Source organism: Carassius gibelio, chromosome A22 (genome assembly GCF_023724105.1).
Source record: "Carassius gibelio isolate Cgi1373 ecotype wild population from Czech Republic chromosome A22, carGib1.2-hapl.c, whole genome shotgun sequence".
NCBI classification, from domain to species: domain Eukaryota; kingdom Metazoa; phylum Chordata; class Actinopteri; order Cypriniformes; family Cyprinidae; genus Carassius; species Carassius gibelio.
The window spans coordinates 2,656,983-2,682,832 of record NC_068392.1 but is presented as its reverse complement, the minus strand read 5'-3'; the positions used below and the strand labels follow the sequence as shown (position 1 = coordinate 2,682,832).

Below are 25,850 nucleotides of genomic sequence, written 5' to 3'. Positions count from 1 at the left end.
AGGGTGGAAATGACAAGAGAACAATTCTGTGTGGAGCCGTACACTTTTCTGACAGGAAAGGGTGGTGGTGGTGGGTGATAGAGGGTGTTCTCCAAGAAATGGAGACCCCAGCTGTGTATACACAGCAAGGCCTGAACTAGGACAAACAATCTCTTTACATGGAGAGCACCATCCAAAGGACACCAGCTGCCCCCCCGGCATCTCCATTCTGGGCCACCCGACCAGAGCCATTCAGACCAGACTCTCGTCTCCGAAACTCCCCAGACTTACCCTCAAGGTCCTTGCTTGTAGATTGTTAAAATGTCACACTAAGCATTTAGTCATTTCACACTTAAAGAGTAGAGATAGACTCTTTATTTAGCCTGTCTCAGGCATGCCTGTTTATCATCAAGTGCCTGGATTTCACACAGTTGATGAATTTCCAAAAGATGATCCAGTTTTGCAAAAGTCCTGATGTCGGTCTCTCTATTTGGTTCTTCTTCTTCTTTTTCTTCTTCTTCCTCTTCAAAAAAAAGCCAGAACCGCCTTCCGAGAAAGAGGTAGTAACAAAGAAATTGGAACCTGAAAAGACTGAAGTACAATAGTTGGCTAGTTGGCAATAGTTGTCTGCAGAAGAGTTGGGCACGGTTTGTAGGGGGAGTTAAGTGCGTTAACGGTAAGAATGGTGTTAGCCCAATCTAATTAGTTTTCCGTTAGCCACGTGTACTCTGTGTTATCGCTTTACCATGGCCCACACCATAAAAGGTACGTGTAATACTCATTCACAGTTGAGGGTTGACTTTCCTCAAGGTCTTGGGTCACTATTAAATTTGAGTTCAATAGCATCAATTACCACGGTTTTAGCACAGATGGCATTGCTTTTTTGTGTGGTGCAATGGATTCTAGAGAAAAGGGTTTTCCGAGCAATGAAATGTGACTAATCCTCCTGTAACCACAAGAGAATGAATGAATGAAAGGACTGAGGCTCACTGGACTCATTGTGGACTGGCTCATTTGGGAGTCATTAAAGTGTTGAAACCTTGGCTTGCTGGATGTGTATGACAGAGATAAGATGTGAAGAGATTGCCGGTCTTATTTAGCCATACTCTAAATCACTGAGCAGTAAAAGAGTTTGTTGATCTGTCTGAAATTCTTCAAAGCCTTTCACAGGAATGCTTGAGCGTCTAATGTTTCCTTTCTACCCCCTCTTTTTCTTCAAACCTATGTGAATGAACTTCTGCTTCTCCCCAAGTGAAAACACATTTCTTATTTGGGAGTGTACTCTGATAAAACTGAAATAGGTGACAACAAAGCGAGCAACTATTCCCAGTCATTGAGTCTTGAGCACGTTTTTGGCTGCGCTTGGGGTTTCCAAATGCAGTTGGTCCCTATGGCTTAATGTTCCAGACTAGATTTTCTTATCTTTGGCTGATTTTTTTATTTTTTAGAAGGTCTTTCATGGCAGTTTACTTCCTTTTGTTCCATTAGCACAGAGGATGATTAAAAACAGGCCAAGTCATTGGAGTGTGAAGAAAGCTGGAATTCCTCCTGCCAAATTATTCTGCCGGCTCAATCTTTGGATAAGTGTGAATGCCACACATCAGTCACCTTCTGAGGCACTGTTTTTCTCCAACTTGCCCCATGATTCATGATAATATACGCTGCTGAATAGTTGGCAGAAGTCGCTGGCAGGGAAACACTGTGGTGACTAAACGGAAAGTAGAGGTGAGTGAGCGTTTGGCAGGATAGGGTGTAGGTGAATGGTTTTGATCTGACAAGCCACTCGAACTGTAATCAAGGCGAAATTACTTCCGAATGTTGTCTGCATCACAGACACATCCCCCCTTCTCCAGAATATGAGTCTGCTTGCTTCTGGGAACCAAGGTCTGTGCATTGCTGCCCAGTTTGCCAACATGACATTGAGGTTAACCGCTTTCCCTTTTGCCTTGCAGATCTGTTGCGAGATTGCGATCTTGTGTATTAAAGTGCTCAAAGGAGTCCAGTCTTCAGCGTGGACCTACCGTGTTACACTGAATTGATTCTTCTGGCCATGAAATTGGCTGGTTCAAAAAATGAGACAGATTTCGAATGATGTGGGCCAGAGTCTTCAGACTCCCAGGCTCCAGTTTCATTGCAGATCAAAGGGTTGTTAGATAGACCCGGACAGCTTTAAGGATGTTCTTATGGCAGACATAAGTCGAGTCAAAATAGACAAAATGGTGGCCTTAGTCAGCTGTGCAAGCTACCTCAGAGTAGAAGTCCCAAGGTTGCTTATAGACACTATTTTTAAAGCACTGCATTTGTTTGCTCCTAACATGGGGAATTACTAAATCAAGAAATTCTGACTTCATAGATACGCCCCAGAAGGCTTTATCCATATGAATATCATCACTCGCAGAAAGAGTCAAAGAAGCATTATAGAGAGGCCGATGAATTGGAGAATTGGAAATGCATGGACACATATAGGCCTTAGGTTGTCCCACCCTAGTCCTGACCAGGCATAATTAATCAATCCCAGATGTGCATAGGATGATCGCAGTGGGTTGAATCAACTTGGAGAGGACCTGCATTCCTAGCCCTAAATCGTCCAGGAAGAACGGTCAGATCAGGGGAGTGCAGGAGGGACGAGAAAAAGGGACAGCAAAGGGATTTGAAGACACATGAGGGGGAAATCTTCATAGGCCTTTCTTCCTTTTTTGTCTTATCCTCATGACCTACTTTCTTAGTGCCATTTCCCTCCCTCTTGGGTATGGATATATGATCTTTTGTTTTGCATGAAATATTATGATATGGAAAGATTTGTTAAATTCTTTGAGGAACGACTATGGTCAAAAAGTCATTCATATCCCGCTAGAGTAAACTGACTCTCACACTGTACCCCAAACAAATGCAGGATCTCGTTTAATAATATTGTCAAAACATCACTAGCAAAGACTCGGAGGATGCAATACTGTACAGCAGGGCATTTGTTAAGAGTTTTATTGAACAGAAATTGCTGCATCCTGAAATGCTCAGTTTATGTCAGTGTCGAATTGGTTTGTTTTATGCTCAAACCATCATTAATGTGATTAAGTCAACTCAATTGGCAACTGGCACAAAGGAAGTCAAAGCTCATGGCCAAATCTCCAAATGTCCCACTATCCCACATTTTGACCTCAGCCAAAAACAAGATGGTTTATCATGGAAATTGCCATTATTGATGCAACCCAGCATTTTCTTAGCTATAATCTGGTTATCCTATTATAAGACCGTGAAAGAGAATCCATGTCAGGGCATTCCCTGATCGACCTCCAATGATTGGGAAACAGCTGCGTGATGGAGAATATGAATCTTCTGTTTTCTTTATCCACAAATGTGATTTCTGGTGGGGTTCATTTCTTGGTTGCATGTCATAATGTTTGTTAGCGCTTGTCTTATCATATTATTGAAAGGTTTTGTCAGCCTATGATGGCTTGCTGGTCTTGGCAGGTTTATTCTAGTCAAGCAATTGGCCAGCTAGTCAGATAAGTGCTACAAAACCAGACCAGGTCAGCTTAGACCAGTACACCACTCTAGGACAGTTTTAGAAGTTTTTATGGTTTTGAGATTGGCCTGTGAAAGTTTTTTTTTTTTACTTTATTTAAAACTGTATAAAAACCCACATTGTTTTCATGTACTTATTGAACTCTCTAACGCTCTTCTTCCCTCTCAAAATCAGACTACCGGACTGGGCCATGCTTCACACAAGTCAACAACCAAATGTGCCAAGGTCAGCTGAGTGGCATTGTGTGCACCAAGACGTTGTGTTGTGCAACCATCGGGCGAGCATGGGGTCACCCATGTGAGATGTGCCCTGCACAACCCCAGCCTTGCCGAAGAGGTTTCATACCCAACATCCGCACTGGTGCTTGTCAAGGTAAGAATGAGCATCAACATTCCTGCTGGCATATAAACAAAATGTTCTTTCCTTCTCAGTGTCTGGCTCACATGTTTGGTGAATTCTTACGCTAATGACTAGCCTGACGTGGCAGATGACATTAAAAGAGGTCATGGCCTGTTTAGGGTAAACCATACCACTCCAGTCCGTGTCCAAGAGGACACTTCACCACTGTGTTTCTTATTAGAGTCAAATATTTAGATGACTTCCATTGGGAGTGTTTTAAATGGGATTACATAATGGCATGTCACATTTGTTTATAATTAGGGCCATATTGTTTGGACTGCTTGTTTGATTTTCAGGGACATAGTTGGACATAATTTAATTCTGTTCTCAAGGCCTGTTATACATTATAAACCTTAGTCATGAATATTCATTCGATTCAGTCTGTAAACTACTTTCTTTTGCCTCAGTGCTGTAGATTCTGCACAGTGTTTTATAGAAATATTCAGAAATATTTTGGGAGACAAAATACTAAATGCCACCCTGATTTCACACATAAACTCAAAAACAACCCCTCCCAATGATTAGAAGCATCTCTATTTAACTTGAGATATTCTTTTCCTCCCCTCAATGTACAACATAAGAGTCAGCTCCAAGTCTGGCCTGGATTTGCCCAAAGATGGAGTGCTTTTGCAAAAGTCTTTCTGGATGAAGCACAAAGCACACACATGTGCACAATTGGGTGGGAGGATTTGCGTATCTCACAGTGAGCTTTCCATAGTTTGTTTGTGTTTGATGGCATTTAATGGCAGAACTTATGTTAGGTCTACGTTAGTAGACAGAACCAATGATTTGGTGCTTATTGGATACAGGTTGAAAGCCTGCAGACTGCATTTTGGCAGTGAATGTGTGTATCATCGAAAAAGAGACAGATGTTAGCCAGATATGTAAGCGTCATCCAACCCAGACAATACCAAAGATCTGTAGTTGTGTTCAGTCTGAAGTCTGAGTTCAGACCATAAGAAAATGTCCAGACTGTGAGCTAACATAGATGTTACATGTGTTTTACCCTCTCAAAGATATAAAGTGACCTAGGAGAGATTCTTAAAGTGACCAAAACCCATAATGGATCTCACTTTAAGCGCTTTAGATGCTGCTGTTGTAGTAAAAAATTACTGTCTGCATTTCGAACAAAGCCGGCAGCTCAGGTTGTGCCAGGATTTACATGGGCCCTTGAAAAAAAAAAAATCTGTGATTTTTAAAATAAAGACCAATGATTTAATTGGTTGTACATGAACAATTTACACAAAAAGATATGCTATTTTAAAAACAACAATTATTGCCAAGAAAAATACCATTATTTAAAATTTTTCATTTACTTTTGTGTGCATTTTTTTGCAGATAATAATAAATTATGAAGCTAAAAACATGGTTTATTATGCTTCCGGTTCCGGGTTATTTGTAAATTGTATTTATTTTATGTATGTGTTGCAAGTCGAGTGCATTGCATTATATTGGGATATTGTGTCTGGTCAAGTTGTGTTCAAACACTACAGGTACGGCCCTGAATGTGTTTTCTTATGCTCTGTTTCTCTTTTTGTTAGATGTGGACGAGTGTCAGGCTGTCCCAGGACTATGCGCTGGAGGAAACTGCATTAACACCGTGGGCTCCTATGAGTGTAAATGTCCCGCGGGTCACCGGCAAAGTGAGACCAACCAGAAGTGCGAAGGTACGTCATTACTGCACGAAATCCAAACCGCGCAAGCTGTCAGAGAACAGTAAGATGATGATCTCAGTCCAGTTCATAACTCGTAATTGGAAAAAAGTTGAGTTGAGTCGTATGCAAGGTTTCCAAGTTTTTGATACGCATGAAATGTTGACGTCAGATCTGAGGATCCAGTGAATATTGCCTGGAATATTGCTGTTCACATTCCTGATTTAGCTGGTTGACTGTTTTCCTCTTGGGGTCCATCTTTAACATTAGTGGTGCTTGGGTGGAATTTTAACAATGCCAAGTGAAAACAAACAGGCGTGTTGTAAAGTGGGGGGTCTGCAGTTCTTGGATCCAAGCCTGCCCTCTAGGACTATTAAGATAAAACCTAAATAGAGAGACAAAGAAAGAGAGATAGTGGATCACAGCTATTATATACCAGATGGGTGAGGTTATTTCTTATCTACCACAGTATTTTATTTCTACTTAGTGTGTTGTTTTGGCATTACAATACTTTATTGCATTAGCAGCGCAAAAGGTTGTGGGCTCGATTCCCAGAGAAAAGAAAATTCCCAGGTAAAAAATTTAAATAAAATATATAGCCTGAAGATTTGGATAAAAGTGTCTTCTAAATGCATAAATGTAAATGTAATGTAAATGTATTGCCAAAATGGCAATGGCAAAATGGTACAAATTTAGAAAATGGTCAGTATTAACAAATAAATGAAAACAATAGGTGTAAAATAAAATAGGAATTTTGAATAAATATATTCTTGAAAATATAACTGAACAGAAAATAAAATACATAGTATTTTAAAGTATTTATTTATATAAAAGTAAAAGTATTACATTTTATTGTATTAAAATGAATCGAATAATGAATTGAAAGCAGTCTTATATATATATATATATATATATATATATATATTCTGTTTAATTTAAGTTTTTATAAATATTTCGTGCTTGTCTTTTTTACTTCTATTTAACTTTAGTTCTATATTTATTCTATACATTTTACTTTATAAGTCTATATATTTTAAATATTACTTGAATTATATTTACTAGTTTTCTCAATTAGCACCTTAAATAATTTTATTTGAGTTAAAGAACAAGGCAACGTTTCTTATTTAAGTCTTTTCTAATATTTATAATTTAATTTAAGCGAAATTAATGGAGACTTGATTTATGTCTCATTCAAGTATCTACTTTGTCTCAGATGTTTGTCATAAAATTCCTGAGTAGGAATATTATTAGGCACAAATGCACTGTTGTTGACATACAGGAATAAAACAGTGCTAGAAAAATTGAGAGACACATTTATTTTCTTAGAAGCTGGAAACTTAAGTAGAAGTGTCCATTTAATACCAGTTTAATCTCACTGATTATTAGTTTATATCTGAATGACATTTTGACCCTGAAGGACAAAGCTATGAATAAAATGAAGGTTTGGAGAAGAAGCAGACCTCTGCCTGCAGGCTTCACCCAAGCAGACTTTTCTCAAGCAAACCAGAGAGAAATTAGAGACTCGAGTGATAACTGAAACACCCTGAACTTTGAGTCTGAACGGCTAAAGTTGCTTGGAAAAGTGCTGCTCTGTTTTCTTTTAAGCCACGTGGAGGGTGGAAAAACCCCAGGTGGTAGTTCTGTGGGACGAGGGGGAGCGCTTAATTAAAAGACAATGGTCTTGCTTAAAAGTCTTGCCCTGGGCCAGGATTTAAGGCATGAGGTGCACCTCGGAGGCACTTTCTGACTCTAAGAACGTACTGAGGAGACTTACAGAAGCCAGGAGCTAATTTAAGAGAAAGTAGCTCTAGAAAGTTTATAGTAATAAATACTTTAGCTTTAGCAGATCTTGTTATATTTTGTGATTTGTCATGAGCTCTTGAGATGAGATTTTTAATGTTACATTAAAGGCCTTCACGTCAGGATAGTTTTAGTTCATCATCTGTTCCATTATAAGAACTTAAAAAGGTTCTGTTAAGTTCTTGCAGAAGAACCTTTCTAATGATACCATAGAAAAGCTTTTCTAAGTTCTTATGTTGCTGTAGAAGAAACTTTCAAGTTCATAGGTCATAGAAGACACTTTTTAGGGTAATATGATGTCACAGAAAGTTGACGTATCTTTTTAGGATCTTAAGTCATAGAAGAAACCTTTTATGACATCATAAGAACTTAAAAAGGCTTTTCTATGACATCACAACAACTTGGAAGAACCTTTATAAGTTCTTAATTCATAGGAGAACTTAAAGTTTAATGGCATTAAAAGAACTTAAAAAAGTTCAAAAGTGGCATTGTAAGAACCGAAGAATCTTTTTATCATATAAGAACTTGAATATTTTAATGGAATTAGAAAAACTTTACAAGGTTCTTCAAGGACATAATTAAAACTTGATCATTAAAACATGAAACGTATGATTATCAAGTTATTTAATGGTGTTAAAAGAACAAAAAAAGGGTTTTCCGTGAAGTTAGAACTTAGAAGAACCTTTTCAAGTAATTAAGTTCTAAGAACCTTAGAACCATTTTTTTTTTGACATCACAGTTGGAAAAAGTTGTTATATGGCAATAAAAGAACTTGGAATGTTGCCATTATTTAGAACCATTAATATTTAAACCACTTTTAAACCCAAATAATGGGGTTCAGTGTCATATACATTACATTTTTAATGTTTTTTATACTCCAGCCTTTTATTTTTTTCTTGTTTCTCTTTATTTAAATAAAGAGTTTAACTAAACATAACCATTTGATCAGAGAAACAACAACATCTGAAATGTGAAACCCTCCAAAAAAAGTGTTTTCCTAGCATATGAGGATGTGAACACACACTCCAGCAGTCATCTGTCATGATGGCATTTGCTTCCTTTCAATACAGCTTCACATCCACCCTGACTAAAGTCAAGTCCTGCTTTTGGAGCTCCGCTGACGAGCGGGTTAGTTTTGACGAGGTTTTTATGACTTCAGTAATGTTGTTTTCAGCTGCTGTGGCACACCGTGAGCCCCGGTTTCCACGCACACATCAAACACGTACTCACTCATGATCTTCCCACATCCCACCTCAATCTCATGCGACAAATCCAGCACACAACGTCCACATATAATTCAGCTAAATAAATTTAATTGCACGTGTGTATAAATACAAGAACGGCACGCAGTAAAAACCAAGAAAACTCTTTACCATCTGTCGAGTTTCACTTCGAGTTCGCGCCCGTAGTCGCATTACGTTACCATGAGGAAATGGACGATGCCAGTTTAAAAGCACAAACCACCAATGAGATCTCTTGGTTTTCTCAACTGTTGCTCCCAATGTAGAATCCAATGAGAGTTGCTGCTTAGATGTTTCTCCTAAACAATGTGTCTTCTCTAATTTGGTTAATACTGCATGGTTTCTGTCTGGTTAAGACTTGGTCTTGGACTTTTAACGAATGCAGGATATGCATCATTGTGTTGAATTTCTAGATATCGATGAATGCACAACTATATCTGGAGTGTGCGACGGTGGGGAATGTACGAACACCGCCGGGAGCTACGTGTGCACCTGTCCGCGGGGATACGTCACCAGCACAGACGGCTCCAGATGTGTCGGTGAGACTCTTTCATCCACAAACACACATGTGTTCCCGTGTCCTTGCAATCCTGGGCTGCATCATTGTGCTTGAATGACTCATGGGATGAACTTGCGTGCATTCAAGCCTGGGCTTGTGTGTATAGGCCTGTATCTTTCACTGCAAACAGGACAGAACCGTTGTTTTAAAGTTGTAAATAAACCTAGATGAGTTCGCAAAAGTGTTAGGTCAAATGTGTAATTTCTGTATGTCAAGCCACCTTTATTTAAATAGTGCTTTATACAATACAGACTGTTGCATGTTGCCTTTAAAAATACTAACAAAGGAAACCGTTCCTTCACAATCCAGACAGACTAGTCTTTCTTTAGTTTGAGTCTTTGGTTATGTGGAGAGTTTGTTGGTTTCTTTTGGCGAACAGGTCTCGCATGGTCTTATCCGGTCTCAGGGGGATCACTTGCTAGAGGACAACGGTGAAAACAGAGTCACGTGGATGCTATTTCCTCCTGCTAACATTCCAGTACAGTGATGTAGAGGCACAGTTGGCTCTGGCATCGCCTCTGTCTTTTCTCTTGACTGTCCATTTCTCTCACACTCCCTTCTCTCTCTATGTCTTTTTTTATACATGCCGTTTTGAGTTTCTCACTCCCTCCACCCTGTAAGTCTCTCGTAACCCCCTGATCCATCGGGTCCCCCGGTGCGAATAAAGAACCATGAGATATCGTCCATGGATGACGCATGGATGTGGCCTTCATTTGTTCCCAGAAACCAGTGTGGATTTATGGCAAACGTTAACTTTACGTATGGATCCTGTCATGGTGGAGAATGCGAGCAGTCTGTGGGTTTTTCTACATGTTGACATACAAAACAAAGACTCTAGGAAGCCAAAATGGTTTTTGGAGCACGACGTCATGGGAGAATGTTCGAAAGTTTATGTAAAATCAAAACTGACTGTTGCTATTACTTTCATAATTGTGCGCAGCTCATCAGTGGGTGTTATTCCAAAGGCCAAGCATGCTATTAGTAACCAACAACAAGCTATTCAGACATTGTTTTAGGCCAGAAACCAAAAAAGGCAAAAAAGTTTTGTGGTATCTTTGCATTTCCCCCGGCTGGTACTATGCTTCTCACAGAACCAGGCCACTGGGAGTCATTTAGCCATAAAAACACATAAAAAATTCTCACTTTGAGGATCGAGAAGGTCTGTTTCCAATTAAAGCCAGTGTTCCCGTCACCAAGCTTGCGAAATCCACCCTGCGCCCCTCAGGCCAGGTCGATCCTTGGAGGATGCAGTTCTGGAGTGTGAGCCTCCAGACGAAGGGTTATGTCTTATATCCGACATAAATGGCTGAAATTACTCCAAATGGACCTGATGTAATGCAAAGTGCTGGTTCATTAGCGGAGTTAATCAACTCTCACCCTCCTTTCGCATGATTCACACATGCTAATGTGTACGCAACCTATCACAACCAGCCCCCGCCTTTGACCTTGACTTGCGAAACGTATCGTCTTAACCCCGCATGCTTTTGGTCATTACCTTCTCACCTCATAAACCAACTTCCTGTTAGGGGATCGTGTACAGGGCACACGTAGACTTGACTTCCTGCGAGGTGCGACTGCACTTGCGAGAAAAGCATTTGTGTTACACAAGTTAAAAATTTGTGTAAATATCAGCACTTTTGACAATTAGAGTGCTTAATTTTTTACGAAATTCACATTGTTTACAGTATGCATACTACCCAAAAACAGTAGCAAGCATTTCTGATATCTCTCTTTTTCTGCCTCACAGATCATCGGGTCGGTGCGTGTTTCGCATCTTTAGCGAATGGCCGCTGTGCGAGCGAACTGTCTGGTCAGTACACCAAGATTCAGTGCTGCTGTGACACGGGCCGTTGCTGGGCCCTCGGACACATCCCAGAGATGTGCCCCGTCAGAGGTTCTGGTGAGTGGGCTATAGATAATCATTAGCATTTTTTTTAGGTCAAGCATCACTGTTACTATCGCTAATGCTGGAAATTTGAACTTTGTCAACGTTTATTAGAGTTTTTAAATCATGTCTATAAGCTTTGAGGCTAACATCTATATGCTAACATATTTTTAAAAGATACTTAGCATATGGACACATTTAATTTTTGCTTTTTAGAATGTTTTACAACTTTACAACATTTAAAATGAGCATCTTTTAACTTTTAAGAATGTTTTAGTCCATGTCTGTCAGTTTTGAGACTAATGTCTATATGCTAACATACTTTAAAATATATTTAGCATATGGACACGTTTAATATTTGCTTTTTAGAACGTTTTACAACTTTAAAAAAAAAAGTTTTTAGTTCACGTCTGTTAGCTTTGAGGCTAACATTTGTATGCTAGCATACCTTTAAAAGATATTTAACATGTAGACACTTTCAAAATGAGTTTTTTTTTTAATGTTTTACAATTTTTAGAAGTGTTTAATCCATGAATGTTAGCTTTGCGGCTAACGTTTGTATGCTAGCATACACCTACAGGAGAATTAGCATAAATACACATTTTAAATATGCTTTTTAAAACTTTTTAGAAGTTTTTTGTCGACACCTGTTAGCTTTGAGGCTAACATCAGTATGCTAGCATACCTTTAAAATATATTAACATATAAAAACTTTTAAAATTAGCTTTTTAGAACGTTTTTCAACTTTTTGTAGTTCTTAGTCCATGTTTGTTACCATTGATGCTAACATCAGTATGCTAGCATACTCCTTAAAGATGGCTTTTTAGAACGTTTTTGAAGCTTTTGATTCTGCCTATCAATAGCAAGTAGCATAGTTCACGGCTGTAATACGAGCTAAAAATGGTTGGCTCCTTCAAAAAAGCCCCAAATGTCCTTTTCAACAGGGAATTTTTTAACACAGAAAGAAAACTGAATTTCATGCCGTCTTTGTGGTGTTATAATATAATACTGAACTGACTTTAAAGTACATTATGATCCTGTCATGATACACTAAAAAGAGTGTTGACTCTTTTCATACTGCATTACAATAAAAACATAATTCCTAAGGAGGAATTTCTTTAGATGTCGAGCGGTGACCTTTATGTAGTGTTCTTTGAAGAGACACTCCAGGCGTGCTGTACCTCTCTGCAAAATCACGCTACACATATGTCAGGTCAGCAGAGCAACCGTTCCTCGGGATAAATAAATACTCTCTCTCATTCCTACGTCTTCACACCTGCGTGTTTTAAGCTCTCCCATCCTCTTTGTCACCATCGTGTGTCTTCAGCAATAATGCATGAGCGAAGCAGCTGCCAAATCCTCAGCCTTGAAAATATTTACGTGTATCTGCATGTATATATTTATATTTATATAATTTATATTATATACAAATATTTGTTATATATAAACATAAAATTTTTTGGAAATGTATGCATGCATGTGTGTGTGTTTATATATATATATATATATATATATATATATATATATACAATAAATATACAGGGTACACATACAAATTATTATGTAAACAAAAACGTTTAATTTTGGATTAATCATTTGACAGCACTGTATTTAATATAAATTATATTTTATATATATATATATATATATATATATATATATATATATATATATATTGCATCAATTGTGTAATCGTAGATGAATACAGGCGACTGTGCATCCAGAGGCTTCCGTTTACCACCGGTAACGGCGGCATCATCCACGACGGCAATGGCGGTCTGAACATCGGCGGCTACGGCAAAGGTCCCTCGCAGAACGGAAACGGCGGTGGCTACATTTATGGCAGCGAACACACCTTCGGAAATGGCAATGGTGGCAACGGCGGCCAGAAGATTCAGATCAGTGAGTGGAAGTTGCCAGTTTTTACCTTCAACTAACAATCCGGAGCTAAGAAATCAATGGTGTTTTATTGTTTGTGCTCAGGCCAGCTGAACGAGACGACAATCGACGTGTGCAAGCATTTCACCAACCTGTGCCTGAATGGCCGCTGTATTCCTACGCCAACCAGCTATCGCTGCGAATGCAACATGGGATACAGGCAGGACGTGCGCGGGGAGTGTATCGGTAAACCTGTGCATAATGTTGACATGGTCTGAAATGCTGCCACCTGTAGGCCGTTTGCTTGACTTCCACATGCCTCAGGGTTATAAACATATTATATTATTGATTAATTGTGTTAATGGGCTCTCATACGCCTGCTTTCTACCCTCAGATGTGGATGAGTGCATCAGTAACCCGTGTGTGAATGGAGACTGTGTCAACACACAAGGATCGTATCACTGTAAATGTCACGACGGATACCAGGGAACTCCCACCAAACAGGCTTGCATTGGTGTGTGGCATGATTTATTATATTTTATGCCAAGAGCATTTCTTTAATTTCTAATTGTAGGGTGTTTAATGCTAACATTTTTACAAAAAAACTGCTTTAAAGTAGGAAATATCATCATTTATCATTTACTCCTTATATCCAGAATATTTGTATTTTTATTATCATTACTTAATTTGTCATATTTTTAAACAATTTAGAAAATGGACAGTAAATGGATAATATTTAAATTATAACTACATTTGTAACATTTTAATTGAAGCAAGATTATTAAATTACATTACATATATATATATATATATATATACACACACACACAAAACAATATATATGTGATCCTGGAGCACAAAACCATTTCCTTAAGTGTAAATGTTTCGAAGTTGGGGTTTATACATCATCTGAAAGCTGAAAAAAATCATTTTTCCATTTGGAGCAAATACTGAGAAAATCATCTTTAAAGTTGTCCAAATTAAGTTCTTAGCAATGCATATTACTAATCCAAAATTAAGTTTTGATATATTTATAAATTTAAAAAAATATCTTCATGGAACATGATCTTTACTTAATATTCAAATGATTTTTGGCATAAAAGAAAAATCGATAATTTTGACCCATACAATGTTTTTTGGCTAGTGCTAAAAATATACCGCAGCGACTTATATATTTTTATATATATTATTTATATATTTTTAAATTATTTATATATAACTTTTAATTCATTTTTATTTTAGTAATTTTAGTTATTTTAATACTTCAGTTTGAACTTATTCAATCTATACTTCAACCTTAACTTCAACTAAATTTATTAAGTGTCCAAGTCAACATGTACATATATATATATATTTATTTATTTATTTATATATTTTTTTCCAAGTCAACATTTCTAATTTAAGGTAATTTCAGCTTATTTTGCATGACACACTTAAAAGAAGCAAAACTTCCAAATAATGTGACTGTGCTCAGCATCCTGCACACACAGAATTCAAATGGCACAATTCATTGTTAATAATCCATTTACAATGAATGCCATGGTAAAAGTCAGCCCTCAGTCAAACCCTCTGGTTGACACCTGTAACTAATCTGTTCCCGTTGCTTCAGACATTGACGAGTGTATCGTGAACGGCGTTATGTGCCGTAACGGACGCTGCGTGAACACAGATGGAAGTTTCCAGTGCATCTGTAATGCTGGCTTTGAAATCAGTCCTGATGGGAAGAACTGTGTTGGTAAGCACTTAAACTGCGATTGCAAACTCTGAACTGCATATTATATGTATTTTTTCAAGTTTTTACGCTTTCACTAAAAATGTGATGCTTCACCAGTTTGATTGCTTATTATTTGGTTGTACACTATAAAACATGCGTTAACATATTAAACAATTGTTTTAAATGCTTAATAAATCTCTTCTAGGAGTTTGGGGTGGGTGGATTGTGTCAGAAGGACAACATAAACATTTTTAATTAATTATTTTGTTGAATACAACTGAATATCCACTATATTTTTTAGTGTATTTTCAGAAACATTGAGAGTGTTTTCTTGTCTTGTAGACCATGATGAATGTGCCACCACCAACATGTGCCTCAACGGCATGTGCATAAACGAAGATGGCAGCTTCAAGTGTATCTGCAAACCTGGATTTGCTTTGGCACCCAGTGGACGCTACTGCACTGGTGAGCATGTCTGGGATTCGCTTTCAAAGATTATCAAACTCAAAAAACAGTATACTCATCCTCTTGTCTGGTTAATGACAAAAAATCCAACAGAGTGAAAGCACCACAAAAAGTTAGTAACTTCCAGTCAATACGATATATTCCAAGTCTTCAGAAGTCATACAATAGTTTTATGCACTTAATTGCTAAAATCTCATTTCCATTTGCACATTTTTCCAAGTTCAACACGTCTTGAGATATCTTTCTTGGATTGGTGACCATTCAAGTCAATGGATTCTGTCCAAATCAAAAATGTCAAAAATTTAAGCCGATATTCTCGGAAAACTATTCAAACTCCTTTGTATTGGCGTATTTTGTCATTGCTGCATGTTCGATGTCACAATACACAAAAAACAATGACATTTGATGCCATTGACAAGGAAGATCAAGCTAGTTTTCATATCAATGAGGAGAAACGTCTTTTAATAGTTTTTTATTTTATTTTTGATGTCAGTGGCTAAAGTTGCAGGAAGCAAAACCAATGACATTTGACATCATTGATCTCAATCCTGCTGCCTCAAAACATTATAGTAGTTTTCATGACAGTGACGTCAAATGTCTTTGGTTGTCTCAACTTGTGACCGTCTATTTTCCGTACAGACCTGTGACATTTTACGAGTGTATACACTATGTTCCAAGTCTTTTGTCAATTTTTTCAAATTTGACATCAAATCTGGCACCATACATCTTGAGATTTCTTTGGTTCTCACATTTGATGTCTTCAGTGATTTTAATGACCAAAATTCAAGTTGTTATTCTCAGAAAATCATTCCCTCATTGCACTGGTTCACTTTTGACGTAAATCTTTCATGTCAATGACATCATGTCAAAAGTTGTCGTCTCTTGTGACCATCATTGCCGTCATTGGTCATTATTGACTTGTTGTTCCATAACAATTAACACATTTATTGCGTTCCTGTAGCTCAAGTGGTAGGGCATTGTGTTAGCAATGCAAGGTTGGGGGTTCGATTCCCAGGGAACTCATGTTAGGAGTAATTGTTAGCCTGAATACAATATAAGTCACTTTGGATAAAAGCATCTGCTAAATGCATAAATTTATTAAAATGTTTTAATAATGGCTTCCGCCTTCATTTTGTTCTGACAGACATTGACGAATGCCAGACCTCGGGCATCTGTATGAACGGTCGCTGCGTGAACACAGAAGGATCATTCCGGTGCAAGTGCCCGCCAGGACTGGCCATCGACGTGGATGGCCGCGTTTGTGTGGACACCCACATGCGCACCACCTGCTATGGCGCAATAAAGATGGGCACATGTTCGCGTCCATTCCCCGGGGCGGTGACCAAGTCAGAATGCTGTTGCGCCAATCCAGAACACGGCTTCGGAGAACCCTGCCAACCCTGCCCTGCATTCAACTCCGGTAAACTATAACGATACACCTTCCAGTCGCGAACAATACTTTAATATCAACACAACGTATATTATCTTTGATTTGAATGACAGCTAGTGGCTAAAGTTGTTTGCCTGTTTCCAGCTGAGTTTCAGGCGGTGTGCAGCAGTGGACCTGGAATCACTGCAGACGGACGAGGTAAATCTATTTTCAGAAATGCGCTAATCGCGTTTGTGAATGCTAAATGCTAACAGACTGTTTTCGGTTTCTTTGTAGACATCAACGAATGTGCTTTGGATCCAGACATCTGTCAGAATGGGATCTGCGAGAACTTGCGCGGGAGTTACCGTTGCATCTGTAACATCGGCTATGAGTCCGACGCTAGCGGCAAGAATTGCGTGGGTAAGTTGCGTTAAAATTTGTATTACCTAACTTTTTTATTATGTAGAAAAACGTATCTTACTTTGTTTTATATAAAAAAGATTACTTGCTCTGAAACGTATGAGTAGTAGTTACAATTGATTAATTTTGTAAATTTTTTGCATATCTTTCAGACATCAACGAATGTTTGGTGAATCGGTTGTTGTGCGACAATGGCATGTGTAGAAACACACCCGGAAGTTATACTTGCTCTTGCCCCAAAGGATTCTCTTTCAAACCTGACTCTGAGACTTGCGAAGGTTTCCTTATGATTATTTTTCATAAATTTCACATAGAACTGTGTATTTTGAATCTTTCATTCTAACCTGTCCTCCTCTTTTTCAGACATTAACGAATGCGACTCCAACCCTTGTATCAACGGCGTGTGCCGAAACATAGCCGGTTCTTTCAACTGTGAATGTTCCCACGGCAGCAAACTGGACTCCACCAACACCATCTGCGTAGGTAAGTCTGAAAAGTAGTTTTAAGCTAAAAAAGTGTTTCCAACAGCAAGTTCTCTGATTGGTTGTTGCTATTAAATGTTTAAAAAAATGTAAATTGTTTTGAAATGTTTGCAAAATACACAGCGAAATACTGCTTCAGGGACTTTATTATGCAACATCAGCATAGTGGTGTGCATATCAAGGTTTATAATGTTTTTAGAGGTAACTGGACAGCATTATGCTACTTTTATTTATTTCTAGCCAGACGGTTTTCATTCTTTGTCTGAAACTGAATGTTGTTTGATTGAAATTAATGGAATATGAAGGCAATAGGTCACGCGTTTGTGCTTTTAGCATGAAAGACCACTGCGATTCTATCGCGCTAGATATCTGAGTTGGTTTTTATCTGCTGAAATGCAATGACTCTCCACAGGGGAGCCACTTCAAATGTCACAATGTCCATTTGTCATTGTCACAAATTTTTGGTTCTCTTTAATGTATTTGCTCCATGCAGACAGCATGAAAGGAACCTGCTGGCTAAACATCCAGGATGGCCGATGTGAGGTGAATATAAATGGGGCCACACTGAAATCCGAATGCTGCTCTACGCTGGGGGCGGCCTGGGGTAGCCCATGTGAACGTTGCGAAATTGGTTAGTTCATATACAAAAAGCTAATTTATATATATATATATATATATATATATATATATATATAGCTAAATGATTGGTTACATAAAACATTTACATTGATAATTTGATTAAATACAAATTTAAAATAAATAAATATTGTATATATATAATTTATTTGAAATAATACATTTGAAAATTCAGCCAAAATTGAATTTATTCATTAATAGTTTTTTTTTCTAGCTAAATTAACCATTGAACCAATATTTGCTTTAAAGACGCAATCATAGAAACATAAAGTAAACAGTATCTCACAAGTTTTCAACCTATATTTTCTACAGATACAGCCTGTTCAAAAGGTTTTGCGCGCATGAAGGGACTTGTGTGTGAAGGTACGTGCTACCCACAATTCTTTGTTGGATTTACTTTCCATATTATTTAGTGCATTTCATGATGATGCATTACGTTTCTGCTCCGTCTTTAGATATTAACGAGTGTGAGGTGTTTCCCGGCGTGTGCACAAACGGACGCTGTTTGAACACGCAAGGCTCATTCGAATGCGAGTGTCAAGAGGGACTTACGCTGGATGGAGCCGGACGAACATGTGTTGGTATGAAAAAATATTCATTAACTGATTTATTGGTTGCAGACTGCATAATACATCAATATGAATATGTTTTTATATCATATCAGGGGAAGTCGTGGCCTAATGGTTAGAGAGTCGGACTCCCAATCGAAAGGTTGTGAGTTCGAGTCCCAGGCCGGCAGGAATTGTGGGTGGGGGGAGTGCATGTACAGTTCTCTCTCCACCTTCAATACCACGACTTAGGTGCCCTTGAGCAAGGTACTGAACCCACAACTGCTCCCCAGGCGCCGCAGCATAAATGGCTGCCCACTGCTCCGGGTGTGTGTTCACAGTGAGTGTGTGTGTATTCACTGCTCTGTGTGTGTGCACTTCGGATGGGTTAAATGCAGAGCACAAATTCTGAGTATGGGTCACCATACTTGGCTGAATGTCACTTCACTATCACTCACTATCACTATTTTTAAACCAAAAACAGAAACTATCAACTTGATTTATGACTTAAAATGTACAACTGACCTAAAACAAACCTGTTTTTTGCAATTAACAATACATGCGAACCAAACAGTGGTAAATTAAAGTGGTTTGTGTGTCCTGTAGATATCCGAAGTGAGCAGTGTTATATGAAATGGGACGAGGATGAGTGTGTGGAGCCATTACCGGGCCGGTATCGTGTGGATATGTGCTGCTGTACTGTGGGAGCTGCATGGGGTGTGGACTGTGAGGCCTGTCCCAAACCAAACACGCCCGAATTCAAAACTATCTGCCCGCGGGGACCTGGAATTGCCAACCGAGGAGACATCCTGACAGGACGACCCTTCTACAAAGGTGGAGAGCCGAGCTGTTTGTCATTTATTCATAGGGATGAGCGGATATAGAAAATTGTGACCGATATGATACCGATAATGATGTTGTTTTGGCAGATAAGCGATATTGACAGATATTATACATCCATAGTGTTTACAGCAATTGAAAACATTATTAGAAACAGAAGTTTTGCTGATATAATCGGCTTCCAACATCAGCTTAATCAAACCGATAACACTAGAAAAGACTAATATCTGATACCGATATTGGCTGACAAGAATAATTCACACAAAAACCTGATGAATGTATAATATGTAATAGTAATGTTATATTATATAAAATTGTAATTATGTTATAATTCAAATAATTATAATTATGTAAAAGTAAATATTACTTATTACTTAAGTAAGTATTTGTTAAATAAAACATTGACAATTTATGTAACAATTTTTTTTATTAATATAAATGATAAACTGTACAAACTGACAAAATATATTAAAAAAATATATATTATTATTATTATTATTAAGATAAATACATATTTTGTTATCAACAAATTTTTACATTATTGTTTTTATTAATTCAATTACAAATAAATTTAATTATTAACAATGATATACAAATTGACTATATATATATATATATATATATATATACATATATATATTATAGTTATTATTTAAAAATAAATAAAATGATTATAAATGTAACTATTTATTACATAAAACTTTCACTGTAATCTTTTTAATAAATTAAATAAAAATTTATTTGAAATGTACAAATTGACAAAATGTATTTAAAATACATCAAAAATTATAACATTTTTTTTAATAACTATGAATCTAATTATTTATTACCTGAAATTTTGAGATTTTTTTTTTTTTTTTGTGAATTTAAGTAATATTAATGAATTCATATACAAATAGACTTTGTTGTTCATTTTTATTAATTAAAATTTGTTTGTTGTTTGTTTTTTCCATACATGTTTCTCCCCAGGGTATCACTAGGTTACAAAAACTCTCAAATACACAGAAATTAAGATTATTGGTATTTCCTTCAGGGTTTTTTTCTCTGTGTTGAATAATGAAGTTATGAGCCTGTTTTTCTCTGTAGATGTGAACGAATGTAAGGTCTTCAAAGGCCTGTGCACTCACGGGACGTGCCGAAACACCATCGGCAGCTTCAGATGCCGCTGTGACAGCGGTTTCGCCCTCACCATGGAAGAGAGGAACTGCACAGGTCAACATCTCACCCATCACCACATTTAACTCAAACACAACACATGTTTGAATGCAACACTCATTCTGTTCCCGTCGTTCCCACAGATATCGATGAGTGCACCATCTCTCCGGACCTGTGCGGACACGGTGTCTGCGTCAACACGCCCGGCAGCTTCGAGTGCGAGTGTTTCGAAGGCTACGAGAGCGGCTTCATGATGATGAAGAACTGCATGGGTGAGGCTCGAACCCTGGCTGTTTTCTGCAGATTGTGAAAGCCTGCATGTGTCACAGTGTCTCCATCTCTGTCCCGCAGACATCGACGAATGCGAGCGGGACCACCTGCTGTGCCGCGGCGGCACGTGTCTGAACACAGAGGGCAGTTATGAGTGCGACTGTCCTCCGGGACACCAGTTGAATCCAGAAGCTTCTGCCTGTGAAGGTACAGGAGAGCCACACTCCAAACCTATACTGAAATGTGTATACATTCAGTTTATCATATAAAACACTTATTTATATAATTATTTTAATTTATATATTATTTTATCAACTTAACCAGTTAGTATTTTATCACTTTAGTATATATATATATATAGATATATATATCGTCAGAGGACGAAGATGATAAAAACAGGACTTGACCACCGCACTTATCTGTTTACCAAATTTAAGATTATTATCAAACCAAAGTGTCTTGCACATGTAGTTCTATATGGAATAAGAAGTTCAGATTCAAAATCATGTACACAGTGGTCATCTGAGCCAAACAAAATAAATTCAGTTTTGCTTTCATTGACGCTTAGGAAATTACTTGTAAGCCAAAGTTTTAGTTCAAATCCAAATAGTCTTTAAAGTCTGTTTGTTATCATGGATGAAAGATATATAGATTTGTGAGACATCGGCGTACGGCATACCCCGTTCTTTTTAAAAATAGATCATAGAGGAAGAATATAAAGAGAAAACAGAACCGGACCAAGAACCGAGCCCTGAGGGACACCAGACTTTAAATATATTTCAGATGAAGATTGGTTTCCAATACTAACAACATACCTCCTATTGGTGAGATATGAACGAAACCACTGCAACACAAAGCCCCGAAGGCTAACACGTTACAAGACGTGATCTAAGTGTATTATGATCAACTAAATCAAAGGCAGAACTGAGGTCTAACTGAACCAAAGCCATAGACTGACCAGTAATTTGCATGGTATAATACTTTAAAGAACTCACTTAGTACAGGATTGTGACAGGATTTAAAACTAAATAAAACATTTTCAGAGATTGAATTTATAGTCAAATATAACTGAAGTTGATTTAAAATTTGAAATAGGTTGAAAGTTAGCCATTAATGTGGGATCCAAACTTGTTTTTTTTTGTTCGTTTAAAGTCGCCTTGTTCATTAAAGTGTTATTTAGTATTTTATTTTATTTTCAATGCTTTAAAATGTTATGGTTATTACTGACACATGAATAAATATATACATAAATATCATACATAATAAATAGAAGTATTTACTTTAGTTCTACAGTTATATACAGTTATAAATATACAGTTACAGTTACATAATATTTAAATGAAAATGTAAATAATTCTAAACTTTACATTTTAGCAATAATTTTCTTATTTATATAATTTAATATTTATTTAAATAATTAATTCATTTTATTTATAATCTTATTACAAAAATAATATTTGAGAATACATTAACAGTATTACTGAATCATTATTATTAGAATGATTTGAATATAATAAAAGTTTCTATATTTTACAAATACACACATTTCAATTGATTTCTGTTTGTTTGTTTGCTTGTTTGTTCCCCCCAGATGTGAACGAGTGTCAGCTCAGTGATAACCTGTGCAGGAACGGTCAGTGTGTGAACATGGTGGGCACCTATCAGTGCTCCTGTGACATGGGATACCAGGTGACACCCGACAGACAGGGCTGTGTGGGTGAGCGAACCTCCAGCAACATCAACATCCACGAAGCAATTCACTCTCAGAAAAACACTCCATCCAAAACTCAACATAAAGGTAAATGTGCATGTTCTCATCTCCTTCAGATATCGACGAGTGCACCATCATGAACGGCGGCTGCGATACTCACTGTACGAACTCTGAGGGCAGTTACGAATGCAGCTGCAGTGAAGGTTACGCACTCATGCCTGACCTCAGGACCTGCGCCGGTAACACACACAAACACACACTTTTATAAACACACACACACACACACAGACACACAGACTGACCCTCGTCTCTTCCCGTAGACATCGACGAGTGTGAAGACACGCCGGACATCTGTGACGGCGGTCAGTGTACGAACATCCCCGGAGAATATCGCTGCCTCTGCTATGACGGCTTCATGGCCTCCGTGGACATGCGCACCTGCATCGGTGAGTTTATACGTGTGTGAGCATCAGAAACTCAACCAACCTTAATTTGGGGTTTCTATTACCTTTAAAAAAAAATTATAATAATAATTGAATTATTCCCTTTTAAATAATTTTATGTTTCATTTAATGGCTAGTAACCTTCATTTATTTCATGAATTTATAAAAAAAGTATTTTTATTTAAGTAATGAAAATAAATAGTAAAATAGTTTACCGTATTTTTCAGACTATAAGACGCACCTGAGTATAAGTCACATCAGTCCAAAAATACGTCATGATGAGGAAAAAAACATATATAAGTCGCACTGGACTATAAGTCGCATTTATTTAGAACCAAGAGAAAACATTACCGTCTACAGCCGCTAGAGGGCGCTCTCTGTTTTTAGGGGTAGGCAGCGCCCTCTCGCGGCTGTAGACGGTAATGTTTTCTCTTGGTTCATTTCAAATACATTTTTAGAAATAAGTTGCACCTATAAGTCGCAGGACCAGCCAAACTATGAAAAGAAGATCGAGTTATAGTCCGGAAAATACTGTAACAAAATTATTTAACATTATTTTTAATTAATTCACAGTAACCTTGATTTATACAATTATGTTTTTAATTGTATGACCTTAATTAATTATTAAACATTTTTTGTATGACCTTAATTATTAAACATTTTAATTTACATTTAGTTTACTTTTATTTTAATAATAAAAATAGTTATGCTTTACTTTGAATTAAAGTTTACATTATAAAAGTTATACTACTTTTATGGTAACTGTGATTTGTTTTATTATTATTATTATTATTATTATTATTATTATTATTATTATTTTACTTTAAAATAATAAAATTATTTATTTCTAAGTAATTTAAATGTTTACTAACCCTGATTTATTTTCTATATTTTTAATGAAATATAAAATTAGTTTTTCATATTATATAAAAAAAAATTGTTTGTATTATTTCATTTTTAAATATTTTTTTCAGATTTATTAAGAAATTTTTACTTAATTTGATATAATGTAATGTGAACGTGAAGTAATCTTGATTTATTTGATTTATTTTTAAATAATCAAAATAAATACAAAATAATAACAATTAACTTTTAATTAAATAATTAAATCAATTTAATGCTTAGTAACCCTAATTTATTGTATATTTTTTTTAATACAAATTATTAATTCAGTTTGGTTATCATTTCATTTATTTTATATGTTGATATTATTTACTTTTTATCTTTCTTGAAATTTAAATAATCTATTTAGTTGCATTCTTTCTTTGTATAATTTCATTCTGATATTTAGTTGTGATATTGTAATGTTAAATTTATTAGTACGTCTGTATTCCATTCTAATGTAATCTTTCCTGTCATGTATTCGTCCAGATGTCAACGAATGTGATCTGAATCCTAATATCTGCCTTCACGGCGACTGTGAAAACACGAAAGGCTCCTTCATCTGTCACTGTCAGCTGGGATACTTCGTCAAGAAGGGCTCCACGGGATGCACAGGTACCACAGAGTCACACCTGAGGACTTCAGGCCGCTTCGGGATCATGCTAGCTGGTGTTAAGTGTTTGTTTGTTGGCAGACGTGGATGAGTGTGAGATCGGGGCTCATAACTGTGACATGCACGCCGCCTGCGTCAACGTCCCGGGGAGCTTTAAGTGCCGCTGTCGTGACGGCTGGGAGGGCGACGGGATCGACTGCACAGGTGAGTGACGAGAGCCGCGGATCGCCAGCGGAGTGGTAAAGTCTGGCTGTGGTTTGAGGTTGTTTTTGTGATGCTGCAGATGTGGACGAGTGTGTGACCGAAGAACACAACTGTAACCCGAACGCTGAGTGCATGAACACGCCGGGATCGTACCGCTGCTCCTGCAAAGAGGGATTCAACGGGGACGGATTCACCTGCTCCGGTAATAAACAATGCCGTTTTTGAGTTTTTCCTTGCTTTTTAATTTAATTAAGTAATTTTATTTGTTGCTTGTGTGTTTACTTTTACATGTTATCTTTACCTATTCTTTTAATTTTAATTAAGTAATGAATGCATTTATTTAATTGTTTGGAAATCTTGATTCATGTTGTAATTTACGTGTGAAATTTACGGTTAATTACAAATTAAATAATTAATTTATATTTAATTAAACATAATTGTAATGTTTAGGAACCTTTATTTTGTGTGTTTGTGTGATTTACGTTAAATTATTAAATAATTAATTATTTATTGCATTAATATATTTACTTTAAACAATTTATGGTAAACATTTGTGTAGTTTACATTTAATTTAAACTTAAAATTAAATAACGAAAAAATAAAGTTAGCTTTACCTATAAGTAATCTTTTAATTTTAATTAAGTAATTAATGCATTCATTTTATTGTTCGGAAATCTTGATTCATGTTGTAATTTACGTGTGTAATTTACGATTAATTACAAATTAAATAAATAATTTATATTTAATTAAACATAATTGTAATGTTTATTAACCTTTATTTGTTTTGTGTGATTTATGTTAAATTATTTAATAATTAATTTTTTATTACAATAATATATTTGTGCAATTTACTTTTAGTTTAAACTTAAAATTAAATAATAAAAGATAAAGTTATCTTAACCTAATAAGTAATCTTTTAATTTTAATTAAGTGATTAATGCATTCATTTTATTGTTTGGAAATCTTGATTTGTTATGTATTTCTTTGTCTTATGTGTGTAATTTCCATTTAATTAAAAATTAAATAAATAATTTACATTTAATTAAACATAATTGTACTTTTTTATTTTTTTGTGATTTACTTTAAATTACAAAATAATTATTTATAGAACTCGTTATTAATTCATGTGTTAATATTTAATAAACAAATAAATTACAATATAATAATAAATTATGCTTA

The 25,850-nt window shown here is 36.5% G+C and overlaps 1 protein-coding gene across 2 annotated transcripts in view; it reads left to right on the top strand.

The window, feature by feature from the left end:
* LOC127942792 (fibrillin-2) overlaps positions 1–25,850 on the top strand; it is a 70,035-nt gene that overhangs the window by 13,947 nt on the left and 30,238 nt on the right. For both annotated transcript variants that reach the window (XM_052538744.1, XM_052538743.1), the window contains exons 7-33: positions 3,677–3,874; positions 5,443–5,568; positions 9,008–9,133; positions 10,901–11,053; positions 12,737–12,940; positions 13,022–13,162; positions 13,311–13,430; positions 14,526–14,651; positions 14,973–15,095; positions 16,240–16,515; positions 16,630–16,683; positions 16,762–16,887; positions 17,040–17,165; positions 17,251–17,370; positions 17,863–18,000; positions 18,318–18,368; positions 18,461–18,586; positions 19,160–19,387; positions 20,480–20,605; positions 20,692–20,820; positions 20,900–21,025; positions 22,410–22,535; positions 22,646–22,768; positions 22,850–22,975; positions 24,344–24,469; positions 24,549–24,671; positions 24,751–24,873. In XM_052538744.1, the coding sequence (XP_052394704.1) occupies positions 3,677–3,874; positions 5,443–5,568; positions 9,008–9,133; positions 10,901–11,053; positions 12,737–12,940; positions 13,022–13,162; positions 13,311–13,430; positions 14,526–14,651; positions 14,973–15,095; positions 16,240–16,515; positions 16,630–16,683; positions 16,762–16,887; positions 17,040–17,165; positions 17,251–17,370; positions 17,863–18,000; positions 18,318–18,368; positions 18,461–18,586; positions 19,160–19,387; positions 20,480–20,605; positions 20,692–20,820; positions 20,900–21,025; positions 22,410–22,535; positions 22,646–22,768; positions 22,850–22,975; positions 24,344–24,469; positions 24,549–24,671; positions 24,751–24,873 (3,690 nt within the window). The remainder of the gene's footprint in view (positions 1–3,676; positions 3,875–5,442; positions 5,569–9,007; positions 9,134–10,900; positions 11,054–12,736; positions 12,941–13,021; positions 13,163–13,310; positions 13,431–14,525; positions 14,652–14,972; positions 15,096–16,239; positions 16,516–16,629; positions 16,684–16,761; positions 16,888–17,039; positions 17,166–17,250; positions 17,371–17,862; positions 18,001–18,317; positions 18,369–18,460; positions 18,587–19,159; positions 19,388–20,479; positions 20,606–20,691; positions 20,821–20,899; positions 21,026–22,409; positions 22,536–22,645; positions 22,769–22,849; positions 22,976–24,343; positions 24,470–24,548; positions 24,672–24,750; positions 24,874–25,850) is intronic.